We start from the raw sequence: 13,948 nt of genomic DNA on the forward strand, positions 1-13,948 counted from the left end.
GATGACTGACTTGTTAGGCTATTTCAGGTGGCATTAAGAGTCAGCCACATAATATGGACTAGGCTCATACATAAGCAATTCTGAGTAGGGGTGACAAGTTCATTAGCATGAAGAACATACAATGATATGGTAATTTAATGTTTTTTTTTCTGGTGCTGGTCACAAATAGCCAGATTTCCTGAGTTTTGCTCCACAAGTTGTTAAGGTGGGATTTGAGTACATGACTTCCAGGCCATAGTGTTGTATTACCAATTTGCTGGCCTGACCTCATCTTTTTCAATGCAACAATGAATGGGCTCTGACATGGAGCTGGTCATCTTTATCTATCCACTGATCCATATATGGGTTTTCCCCATTATCTGCCGCATGGGACAGGATATGGATAGTACAGGCAGTAATGAAACCTGCTGCAATTTAAGTTGTTGATTAAGTTGAAACTCTGTGAAATGCTGTGTGGTTGATTAAATTGCAACCTTTTATTTTCAATGGACAAATGTGGGACTGGTCATTGTCAATTCAAATACAAAAAGAACTCAATGATCCATATTGTAATTCCATGTGATACTCCATGCTCTACATTTGAAACACAATATGAAAATGTATTTTCATTAAATAAAACAACTTGTGACAGAAATATCTTGGATTTAAAAACTGACAAAAATAGTTGACAGACTTAAGAAATTACGTAAGTAATGCAACTTCACCTCAATGTGTAGAGTACTTTTCATTAAGGTTATAAGGCACTGTTGGCATAATTTTTGCTACGCTAACTATAAACATAATTTTTATTTGTGCTCAATCATTTCCTTTTTCTTTAGATTATATTCGACAAAGCTATGGACTTAATACAGAGTTTGTAACACTTAGTGACTACAATAAACTGGTGCTTTCCCTTATGTCTGGACTCCCTAATGAAGTGGATTTTGCAATTAATGTTTGTACTCTTCTCTCAAATGGGAATAAGCATGTCATGCAACTTGAAAAGGACCCCAGAATCACCACCATTTTGCTTGCACATGCAGGAGTTTTTGATGACAGTAAGTTATACAATTAAATTCTAATGCATGTTGACGATATTTGTTGTGTTTTTATTTCATTTTCAAATATATTGTTAAATATTTTTATTGACTATCAAGAGCTCAAAATATGCAAGTTCATAATTTGTTCTTCATAGCTGAATAAGATATCATCCAAATGAGTCCAATCTACTAGAAACTCCACCTGTTAAAAAGTTTGATGTGAATTGTGCCATACTATTGATATGATGTTCCTGCACAAAACTTCTGCCAATTATTTGTAGGTGTTTTTCTGGAATAGCTTATTTTCTTTGCTCCTGTTATCAGTAACATTCCTTATTGTTAGGAAATTGGGAATTGCATTCATAGCCATCATATTTTAACAATCCTTTAATGTCGGTTTGTATTTTTATTATTATATCATTTACAAAGTTTTGTGAACAATTTAGACTTGGGCCCACCACCACTGCCACCTTAAGGTAATTAGGGTAATAAATGCTGGCAGTGCCAGTGCTGCCCACATCCTGAGAATGAATAAGCATTATTATTCACTACATCTGCTATGGATTTTTCAGTAGCATTCAACATGCACAAGTGCAACGTATCACTCTACAGGTCAGAGTGCTGAAACCCTCAAAAACAATGCAAAGAGTGGGGTAACTGAGAGAAGAAGCTATATGTCGAGGACATTCTTGAGATGAAGATTTGTTCCTACTGGTCCATTGTACCAAATTTTATCAGAAGCAAATGACCCAAGTTGGTAACATGAGTGCTTGGAGTCATTGCTGCCAAATGAAGACACTAAATTGCTACAAAAAGCAATAATCAAAACCCCAGTGAGATGAGTATATACTACAGGTAAAGAAAAGTTAGTTTGCAGACACGCCTGGCTGAGATTATTAGATATTCTCTTAAGAGTCAAATGATTGATAATTCTCTTACAGTGAAGACCACACCAGTGAAAATTCCATGAAATGCTGCCAAAGTTTGATAGCATTATTGGCATGGAATCAAAGGCAACTTACACAGCCAGACATACTTTAGGGCACACATGTTTCCTTTTCTAGCAGGAGGAACTTTATGCCCAGCAAGTCTATCACCCGTTGGCTCATCTGGTTAAGGCAGTGAGTAGCTGAGTCATACCGAAAAAGCTATATTGAAACAAACGCACGCTTTATTTTTCAACCATCGTGTAATACTTCTGCATTTATCAGTATAAAATTTCATTGGCAAAAAGCCTGCCCAGTTGCAGGACTGATCAAAACACATCTGCACCTTTTTAGCTGCATCCTTCATTTCTGCTTCTCTCTTTGTCTTAATGTCATTAACAAATCTGGTTGAGTGAGATGTAAAGATTCAATTTGTACACTATGCAAATAGATCGATCAAATATAACTGTACTGGAACTGACTTCCTTGTGCATAGCACTTAGGAGCAGGAGTAGGCCATTTGGCCCTTCGACCTGCTTCACCATTCAATAAGATCATGGCTGATCTTGGTCCCAACTCCACTTTCCTGTTTGTTCTCCATAACCCTTGATTCTGTCTATCAAAAATCTCTCTAACTCAGCCTTGAATAAATTCAATGACTTATCCTCCACTGCTTTCTGGGGAAGAGAATTCCACATGCTAATGATCCTTTGAGAGAAACAAATGTCTCCTCATCTCCATCTTAAAAGAGAGACCTCTTACTTTTTAAACTGTCTCCCCCAAAAGAACACACCATCATGGTATCCACTGTATCACATCCTGTCAGGATCTTATATGCTTCAATAAGATTACCTCTCATTCTTCTTAACTCTAATGGGTATAGGTCCAACTTGTCAATCTTTCTTCATAAGATAAGCCCTTCATTCGAGGAATGAGTCAACTGAACCTTCTCTGATCTTTACATTCATTTGAACTTAAGTTGCTTTGAGTATCCAAGTCATTTCTGTAGATTAGAAATGAGAGTCCAATTACTGACTACTGTGGAACCCATCAATCTGCCTTCTCAAACATGATATTACATGTTTGAGGTAATCTGGGCTTTGATTTTTTAAGTCACCTTATCCAAACATTGTTCTGCCCTGGATTCTTGGGACAGACTTTTATAGATCTTGCCAGGGGGTTTGCAGGCAGCAGGTCCTGTAAAATTCCCCATGTGGCCTTTCCGCTGCCCTCGCACTTGCCCCAACCTGTCTGCAACGTTATGTGGGATGGGCAGGCAGCCTGCCAGCCCTCGCCCCAATTAATTGCCACTTAGGGACCACTTCCCATTCTGGCCACACTTTTGAGGCCAGTGGGAGGGGACCAGGGATGGGGGAGAAGTGAGGATATTCCTGCTCGAACTTCAGGTGGAGGTGCCTCCGTTATAGGCCCCCTTTTTGTAATCGGGCACCCGCTTCTCGGTCTGGACCTTGGAGCTCCCTCCCAGGCTGACTTTCAAAGCACGATCTCCTAGCCTCTCACCCCCACCCCACGGACCACCCTTCTCCTCCCTGCCATGAGACCCCGCACTTACCTTTATCTTGGGGCTCCAGTACTTGGACTGCTCCCAGTGGCGCTGCTGAGACTACAGAGCTGCCGGCCAATTGCTGTTTGGAGCATTTAACATCTACAGAGCATCCCTGATTGGCAGAGATGTGTACCCTGCTGACTTCTCTACCATTAGAAAAGTTCTGCCCTTAGGTTTTCAGGTTAATTTTCCACACGGAACTCTATCAAAAGTATTTAGAATTTTAAAATAATCGTGACTGCATTCTACTTAACTATTTGCTTGAGAAGGTTAAAGGTTTATACGGTAGAATCTCTTTAATCCAACTGTATTATTAAGCTGCTATATAGGATATCCTACATTTTACCCTCTCTCCAAAGGTGCTTCTGTCTTCTCTGTCCATTTTGGAGATCTGTATATTTATTTGCAATTGACTTAGAAAACTGTACTTCTAAAGTACTTTTAATATTTCTGGATTAGTGCAAGTATTTGCTGATGATTCAAATATTCACTTTATTTCTAACCCAGTGTGTCTCCTACCATTGCAATATGGCAATGCAAAATGGCCACCGATACCTGTCTGCGTGTGCACACTGGTCCGCATGTGCACAGAAACCTAACAACGCGTACACAGTTTACCAAACACACTGTCAATTCATTTTGCTTCCCATCTTGGTTATGGCAATATGCTCTTAGCTTGCGGATTCCATGGATCCAAAAAATAATTAATTTGTTTGCGGGTTGCTCGGAATTTCTAGCCCACAAGCTTTTATCGCCACTTGGAGAAAGTGTTACTGAATTTTACGAGGAGTGACGGGGGCAATCCAGAATCGTTACTGAACACCGATGCTTCAACTCACTTTTATGATTCCAGTTGTCTCACGATTTATAAGCGCGGTGAACATATGTTGCTGAATATTCAGTGATCTGAAAGATTCAGTCAAAACAGTGACGAGAACTGTTGCAATGTTGTACTGAACTCGCTTATAGCGGTTTAGTGAAGGGACAGAATCCTCTCTTAAAACGCCTGCATATTCTGTCACATTCTCAAATCCCTTCGGTTTAATTAATCAATGAATTAATAACTTTGCAGAACTAAATATGATTTTACAAAGTACTGGCAGCCACTTTATTTTGATGCATGATACATGGTTCTTTCAAGTAAATAAGCTGAGTTCATGTCTCACAATGCCTCCTGTAAAAATGAAGGCCTCGAATACGCCCTGCTGCCCATTGCTCCCAATAAAGATGGCAACCGCGCATGCATGGTGTTGGCAGCAAGTGCAGTCTTTCTAATCGAATTATCAAATGAACTTTTTGGAAGTGTTTTCATCCTTATTTTGTGTACTGATCTACTTTTTGTGCAATGTAAATTGACAGCAACGAGGAGATTTGAAATAAAAATGACAAGTCTGCTGATTCTCCCTTTTTAAGTTGTGATTTCTAGTTTTCAGATGGTACTGAAGTGAACATTAATGTTACAGTGATAAACCTATTAAGTTAGTTGCACTAGACATGACCTAGCCATTATTAATGCATGTTGGCTTTCTCTTAAGTGTTCAGTCACTTTGTCCTTAATTATAAATTCCAATAATTTCCCCAAAATAGATGTTAGACTACAAGATCTATACTTTTTGGATTCTCTTTCTCACCTTTCTTAAATAATGGGATTGCATTTGAAATTTTCAAATCTAATAGGACAGTCCCTGAATTGAGAGAATGTTAGAGGATTATGGCTAATAGAGGAAATAGATGCTCTAGAGTCAGCTAAATCTTTGGACAGCTTTCCTCAAGGTCTGCAGCAAATACTGTCCCTTGTTACTAATTGCAAAATTGTGTTCATATTGCATTTTGTTTTCTGTTGCATATTTTTCATTTCACTTCCCACTTTCTTTCACTTAGTTTTAACACATTAATTGTTCTTTCCCCTCTTCTAATTTACTCCCAGATTTAATTAGAAATGTAGTATTTTTCTTGTATAATTATTTTAATTTACACTTAGTACATAAAGAAAACTAGAAGCAGTTTTAGTTCTGTTTTGGGGATTGAATTTGGCTCTAATACTTATTTTTAAAAAGACTGCCAGGTTCTTTCACAGACAAATAATAATCTGTAAGAAACTGCATTGTGATAGTCAGCATTGCACACTTGGATTATTTGAAATAGGTTAAGCATGCTTTTAAAATATTCATGATTTAGGAACACCGGAAATAGGACTTAGAAGCAGAAGGTGGCTATTCGTCCCTTCAAGCCTGCTCCACCATTCGATAAGGTTGTGGCTGATCTGGTTGTGGTCTCAACTCCACTTTTCCTGCCTGCCCTTCATAACCTTTGACTCCTTTGTCTATCAAAAATCTATCTAACTCAGTTTTGAATTTGTGCATTTTTTTTTTGGTTAACCATTGGAAGAAAGTAGTTGAAAAATAAGGAAGGTACTTGTCGATTCACTTGCAATCACTGACCAACAAATAATTATAAAAAAATATTTGTTACAGCATTACTTTTGAAGCATAAGCATGCAATATTTTCCTTTTGTTAACTGAAACAGTATAGAGTATTTTTGGAAAAATAATAGCTCTTGTAGTTTTAGCATACTAACAGTAAATGCGAAAGTAATTACTGAATGTTTAAACGCTAATTTTAAGCATTATGACTATACTAGCTGTATTTGTGCTTATTTGTACTGATATGATTGTTTACAGATTTGGGTACCTTGTCTTCTGTATTTGGAGCAGAATGGAAAGAAAAAACAGGCAGAGATTTTGTTAAGGTAAAAATATGATGCTTAATAGATTGATTAAACAATAAATTGCACCTGTACAAATAGTGTAAGATTTATAATGGCAAATAAAATCTGTCAAGCTAATTATGATGGGTTGATTGATATGTACCAATCAGCTGAAATATAACAGCTATTATTTTTGAAATCAACATTGATAAGCGGTGGCAATTGCACTTATTGTAGTTTCTTCATTGGTCTGAAGGAAGTAGTTATGAGCATGTACATATTGATGTCAAGTGTGGTTGATAGAATGAATGGTCTAATGGGAAAATAGGAACGAGTAGGCCCCTTGCCATTTAGTAAGGTTGCAGCTGATCTTTAGCTCCATATCTTTTTATACCCTTGTCTAGAAAAAATATCTTTTGATCTTAGATTTAAAATTTTTAATTGAGCTAAGATCTACTGCTTCTTGTGGGAGAATGTTCCATATTTGTACCACCCTTTGCTTGAACAAGCGTTTCCTAATTTCTCTCCGGAATGACCTGGGTCAGATTTTACTGTTATGTTGTCTTGTCCTAGACTCCCCCATCAGCAGAAAATGTTTATCTTTTCTAAAATATCCATCTTTTCAAAATCCTAAAAACTGCAATCAGGTCATCCCTTAGCTTTCTTAACTTTGTATACTAGGGAATAAAACCTAGTTTATGTAATCTCTCCTCACAATCTACCCGTTGGAACTCTGGTAACATTATAGTAAATCTGTGCTGCACTCTTTCCAAGGCTAGTATATCCTTTCCAAGGTATATGACCAGAACTGTACATAGTACTCAAGATGTGGTCTAACCAGGAATTTATATGTTTGTAGAAAAATTTCCTTTCTTTTATATTCTAGCCGTCCAGTTATCCAGGTTGACATTCCATTATGTTTTGCGAATATTATAGTAAATTAACAAATGTAATTAAAAAAAAATCATCTTTGTGTTGTTCTGGATCAAGAACCCAGAATTCTGAAGAGTAATCGGCAAACAACAAACCGATTTTTATTCTCCTGAGTACATAGAAAAGTTATGGTGCAGAAAGAGGCCATTCAGCCCATCGTGTCTGCGCCAGTGAAAAGGAGAAAAAAGAAACTAGCCGCTCATTTAATTCCACTTTCTAGGACCTGGTCTGTAGCTTTGCAGGTTACAGCACTTCAGATGCAAACCCAGGTACTTTTTCAACGAGTTGAGCGTTTCAGCCTCAACCTCCAACTTAAGTAGTGAATTCCAGATGCCCACCTCCACTCTGGGCGAAAAAGTTTTTCCTCATGTCCCCTCTAATCCTTCTACCAATCACCTTAAATCTATGCCCCCGGTCTCTGACCCCTCAGCTGGGGGAAACAAGTCTTTCCTGTGTATCCTATCTAGGCCCCTCATAATTTTGTACACTCAGTTAGCCACCCCTTAGCCTCCTCTGTTCTGAGGAAAACAACGCTAACCTATCCAATATTTCCTCATATCTGCAATTTTCAAGCCCTGGCAACATTCTTGTAAATCCCCTCTGCACAATCTCCAGAGCAATTACGTCCATCCTGTAATGTAACCAAGAACTGTACACACAATTCCAGCTGTGGCCTAGCTGGTGTTTTATACAGTTCTATTATTACATCCCTGCTTTTGTAATTAATATCTTGCCCAATAAAGGAAACAATTCCACCTTGTCCACCTGCCCTACCATCTTCAAGGACCTGTGGACATGAACTCGAAGGTGTCTCATTTCCTCAACCCCCCTCAATAACTTTCAGTTTACTGAGTGTTCCCTAGCTTTGTTTGCCCTCCCCAAATGCATTAGCGTACACTTTTCAACATTGAATTCCATTTGCCACTTCTCTGCCCACTCAACCAAACCATTGATATCATTCTGGAGTTGACAGCTATCCTCTTCACTGTCAGCTACACGGCCAATTTTTGTGTCATCTGCAAATTTCCCAATCATGCCTCCCACATTTAAGTCTAAGTCAGTAATATATACTGAGCCCTGTGAAATACCACAGGAAACCATTTTCCATTCACAAAAGCATCCGTCGACCATTACCCTTTGTTTCCTGTCACTGAGCCAATTTTGGATCCAACCTGCCACCTTCCCCTGTATCCCATGAGATCTCAGTTTCCTGACCAGTCTGCCATGTGGGACCTTGTCAAATGCCTTACTGAAACCCATGTAGACAACATCCACTACACTACCCTCATCAATCCTCCTTGTTACTTCCTCAAAAAATTCTATTAAATTAGTAAGACATGATCTTCCCCTAACGAAACCATGCTGACTATCCCTGATCAATCCATGCCTTTCTAAGTGACAGTTTATCCTGTGTCTCAGAATTGTTTCCAATAATTTGCCCACCACCGAGGTCAGACTGACCAGCCTATAATTTTCAGGGTTATCCCTCACACCCTTCTTAAATAATGGTACAACATTCACAGACTTCTAATCCTCTGGCACGTCACCTGTATCTAGTGAAGATTGGAAAACGATTCTCAGAGGATCCACTATTTCCTTTCTGGCTTCCTTCTACAGCCTGGGATACAATTCGTCTGGTCCTGTAATTTACCCACCTTCAAGGATGTCAGGCCCTCCAGCACTTCCCCTCTCACTATGCTTATTGTATAGAACATTTCACACTTTTCCTCTTTAACTAGAATGTCTGCATTATCCCTCTCCTTAGTGAAGACAAAGTACTCATTGAGACCCCGCCCACATCTTCTACATCAACCCACAAGTTACCATGTACATCTCTGATAGACCCCACCTTTTCTCTTGTTCTTAATGTTCTGGTAAAACATCTTGGAATTTTCTTTGATTTTACCTGCCAATATTTTTTCACATCCTCTCCTTGCTTTCCTAACATCCATTCTTTCTTCACCCCTGTACTTCCTATAATCCTCTAGGCTTTCAACACTAAGCCTTTTGTGACTGTTATAATGTATAGGAAAAAGATCAGGGATCATCATAAGGCTTGGGGAAACCCCACTTGCATTGTGCTCAATGATTGATCGAGTAAGGCTTTCAATCTAATCCCTCATACTGCCACCATGAAGTAGCTGGAAGCTAACAAATTTTGGATTTTATCCAGATTGTGTACTCCAGCTCCAAGATATATGTCAGGAAAAGATGAGAGACCCACTGAATATCTCCGAAAGAAAGTGAGTTAAGGCTGTTCATTGCCACCTGCTTTATTCAATGGGAGTCATTTTACCTTCATTCATCTGACACACTGGGCAAGTGTGTCATTAATATTGCTCAGGTTAATTACTTACTGGAAAGCCGCCAGAATCCCAATGTCTTAGACTGTATCCTGCTGTTCTGAGCAGGTGGCAAAAATACCAGCCAAAAGCCAGCAGGGCCTTTCTTTAAATGTGCTGATCATAGAACATGGGAGTAGGCTATTAAGCCCTTGGAGTCTGCTCCATCATTCAATAAGATCATGGCTGATCTGATTGTGGTCTCAACTCCACTTTCTAGTCTGCCCCCCATAGCCCTTGACACCCTTATCTATCAAAAATCTGTCTAACTCTGCCTTGAATAAATTCAATGACCCAGCCTCCATTGCTCTCCGGAGAAGAAAATTCCACAGGCTCATGACCTTCAGAGAAAAAATTCTCTTCATCTCCATTTTAAAAGGGAGACCTCTCATTCTTAAACTGTATCCCCTAGTTCTAGTCTCCCCCACAGGTGGAAACATCCTCTTGATATTTACTCTATCAACTCCCCTCAGGATCTTTTTACCTCTCATTCTTCTAAACTCCGATGGGTTTAGGCCCAACTTTTTCAACTATTGTTCATAAGATAAGCACTTCGTCCCAGGAACGAGTCAAGAGAACCTCTGAACTGCTTCTAACACAATTATATCCTTTTTCAAATAAGGAAACCAAAACTGTACAGTGTGCTAGATGTGGTCTCATCAATGCCCTGTATAGCTGCAGTAAAACTTCCCAACTTATATATTGTATTCCCCTTGCAATAAATGCCTGATAAATAGTCAGATACCAATGACGTCATCAAATCCCAACAGTAACTTCAACCCTGGATTTTGTGTCTTTCCTTTTGTGGGGTTAAGAGCAGCAGGGGTGCCCCGAGGCTCCACACAAAAAAAAGTTTGGGCCTCCACATCCAAGACTCCGCTGTGCACACATTCCTTGAATGCACAATGTCTCTGGAATCTGGTTTTGCCATCAGCCTTGTGTTGGCAGTTTTCTGCTGCATCACTTCAACTTGCTATCTGTTTTGGCATCTCAAAACTGGAACTTTTTGTACCACTTTGAGGGTTCTAAGTGTTTGGTTTGCCAACTTGTACCCAAACTATCTAGACTCAGACTGGTTATGTGACCCAAAAATGAATGTGTTTCATACTGACCAAACAACACCCCAACTAGTTGGTGTAGAAAGGAATAGTGCCAGAGGAGTGGTAGACTGTGGTTAACAAGAGAGATAAAAAGTCTCCTCTTGGCTTTCTCTGCTCTAAGACAAACAACTCCAAATTCTCCAGCCTACAACACAACTAATTCCACATCCCTGCAACCATTCTTGTAAATCCCTTCTGTACCCTCACCAAAGCCTTCACTTCCTTAGTAAAGTGTGCTGCCTGGAATTGGACACAATACTCCAGCTAGGGAGGAACTAGTGTTTTATATAGGTTTAGCCTGACATCCTGGCTTTTGTACTCTAAGCCTCTATTTTATAAAGCCCTGGATCACAAATGCTTTATTAGCTGCTTTGTTAACCTATCCTGTCACCTTCACAGATTGGTGCACAAATCCTCTGTTCTTTTAATTCTTACACCCCCTTTAAAATTGTGCCTTTTAGCTCGTATTGTCTTTTCGTTATTCCTACCAAAATGTATCACCTCATATTCTGCAGCGCTGAATTTCATCCACCCCGTGTCTGTCCATTCCACCAACCTGGTTATGTTGTCTTGAAGTCTTAATACCATCTTACTCACTGTATACAATGCGTCTAAATGATAAATTATCTACAAATTTTGAAATTGTACCCTGTACCCGCAAGTCAATAATGTATATCAAAAACAGCTTTGGTACTAGCCCTGAACCTTTGGAAATGCCACTCTGCCTCCCTTAATTCCAAAAAATAGCCTTCACCACAACTTTTTTTTCTATCCCATAGCCAATTTTATGTCCATGCTGCTAGTGCCCTTTTTATCCCTTTTATCAAGCAGCTTTTGAAAGTCCATACACAAAACATCAGCTGCATTTCCTTTATCCAGTCTCTCACTAAAAAGCATCACTAATAAGTATAATAGGGAATTCAGGAGAAATCTCTACCCAGAGAGGTTAGAATATGGAATTCGCTGCCGTAAGGAATAGTTCAGGCGACAAGCATAGATGCATTCGAGAAAAAGCTAGATAAACATGAGGGAGAAAGAAATGGAAGGAGAAGTTGATGAGGTTTGATGAAGAAGAGTGGGAGGAGGCTGGTGTGGAATATAAACTTTGACATGGACCAGTTGGTTCAAGTGGCCTGTTTCTATGATGTAAATACTGTGCAGTACTATGTATGTACTATGTCTTCAATTTAATTTTGTACTTGTACATTACTTCATTTAACTTAAATAGTATTTTTCATAATAGGTAACTCTTTTTTGTGGCTGTGTCCTATTTTGTCTTTTAGTATCACTGTGAAGCACCTTGGCATGTTTTATTATGCTAAAAGTGCAATATAAATATACAAAGTTGTTGTACTCAAGGATTTAAGGTCACGTTTTTGCTCTCCTTTCTATTGCCCCACCCCACCCAACAAAAGGTACTGAAATCCTAAGGAATTCACTACAAAGTAGTTATAACCCTAAGTCTTCCTGAAATAGGAATTTTCTTTATGTTGAGTTCAGCGTTCAGGGCAAGCATCTACGTTTGCTTCCATTATGCTGGGGTATTGTTCTGTGGCTAATCAGCATCTGACGTGAAGCTCAGCATGCAGACCCTGGATAATAGCAATACCTATGATTATTATTTTAGGATAAATACGTATTAGAAAAAAACCATGGAGTAGTCAAGGAAAAGAAGTAAAAGTTGTGCACATCATATTTTGCATAACCAAATTGCCATTTTTTTATTCTCTCTTGCTCCCTTTCAATAGAAATAACTAAATTAATATAACCGTGGCAAAGGCTGATCTAAGTCAGTTTTCATGTATGCTGAAGCATCATAAAATCCATCGGCTGTATTCAGTACTTGGTGAAATAGTGTTGTGCTTTGGTCTGCAACTGCCTACTAATACCCAGCACCCTGTTGGACCAATAAACTGCCATTTGATGTTGAGCCACTCACTCGTAACTTAGATTCAAGACCTTTAGCTACCCTGCTTAACCTCAAATACTGAATTATTTTAAGACAATCATTCTCCTTTCCAAAACCCCTCTGATTTAGTTCAGTGATAAGAGTCAAATTGCAGGTAAGCTCAGAATCAGTGCAAATGAGAGCAACCTTGACTTGCAATGCACTCTGTTGTTAGTCCCAGTGGTTACCTACTCTGAGGAATATGTCAGAAGTCCTTTATAAAGCTTCTAAGAAACCCAAGTTCATACCTTTTCTCAATTTAATTGTCAGTTTTGTTTTGCTGAATTGTGGTATTTGTTATAGAATTAATATTTGAAAATTTTTTCTAGCCGGAGTGACAGCTAATTCCTTACAATGATAGGGCCCTTTTCAATTAATTATCATTCAGTGGAGAAAGAATTGACTTTATTTCTACATGTGATGAGTAATCCTTCCCCAAAGTATCCAAAAATATATTTATCAAGCTGTTGTATGTCTGTTCTGTTAACTAATGCGAATTATGCAATAGGGTTTTGTAAAGCTTGATATGATTTCTACAGGGGTTTTACCTTCCTTTGCTGACAGTAAATAGACTGCACTGCTATGTGCATTTTAAACACGTGTCTCCTTCATCCCACCCCTTCTACAAAGCAAGGCGGATGTTGATTTCTATTTGTTTGATCAATCCATAAGCAGTGCTGTATGTTTTTAATTGCCCCGTAAGTGTATGTAGAAAACCTGGACTGGACTACAGTGGTTCAAAAAAGCAGCTCACAACCACCTTCTCAAAGGCAACTAGGGATGGGCAATAAATGCTGGCCCAGCCAGCGAAGTCCAGATCCTGTGAATGAATATTTTTAAAAAGAGAAAGCTTGTGATCTCTGAATGCTCCAGTTTCTGTGCACACTGACAACACACTCACATAATTTCTGCTAAACGCTATTCTGTAGTTTGTAGACAAGGTACGCACCATGCAGTGAAGATTTGAGTTTTCTTATCTGGAGCATAGTGGCAGATCTAACCCAGATAAAAAATCGTTGTAAAAACAGAAGGATTTTCTTGAATTGAATAAGAAAACAATTTTAAACATTGTATAGTGGCAAACATAAAGGTGATGTGAGCTGTGTAACTATGCCTTTTGGCACATTTGGGTGAAAATACTGTTTTCTCTTCCCACCCCCCCCAGTGAATTAAGTCCCAGATTCTAAGCCAGGAAATACTGTTAGATTTCAATTATGTAGAGAAGGCAAAATGAAGAGAGGAAATAAAAGATGGGATTGAGAGACAAAAAAAGTATTTAAAAATTTGTTACATCAGCACTAATTAAGTTCTGAAGAAATGCGACTCCTCACTGGTAAAGTTAAATTTTCAGTGTCGGAGAGGCTGGTTGGCAGTAATTGTGACATCACCCAAAAAGAATTCACCTG

The 13,948-nt window shown here is 38.8% G+C and overlaps 1 protein-coding gene across 5 annotated transcripts in view; it reads left to right on the plus strand.

Moving 5' to 3' along the window:
• arid2 (AT rich interactive domain 2 (ARID, RFX-like)) overlaps positions 1-13,948 on the plus strand; it is a 112,628-nt gene that overhangs the window by 51,140 nt on the left and 47,540 nt on the right. For 4 of the 5 annotated variants that reach the window (XM_041215746.1, XM_041215750.1, XM_041215747.1 and 1 more), the window contains 2 exons: positions 819-1,037; positions 6,194-6,261. In XM_041215746.1, the coding sequence (XP_041071680.1) occupies positions 819-1,037; positions 6,194-6,261 (287 nt within the window). The remainder of the gene's footprint in view (positions 1-818; positions 1,038-6,193; positions 6,262-13,948) is intronic. The other variant, XM_041215748.1, reaches the window with a different exon arrangement.

Source organism: Carcharodon carcharias, chromosome 21 (genome assembly GCF_017639515.1).
Source record: "Carcharodon carcharias isolate sCarCar2 chromosome 21, sCarCar2.pri, whole genome shotgun sequence".
Classification (NCBI taxonomy): Eukaryota; Metazoa; Chordata; class Chondrichthyes; order Lamniformes; family Lamnidae; genus Carcharodon; species Carcharodon carcharias.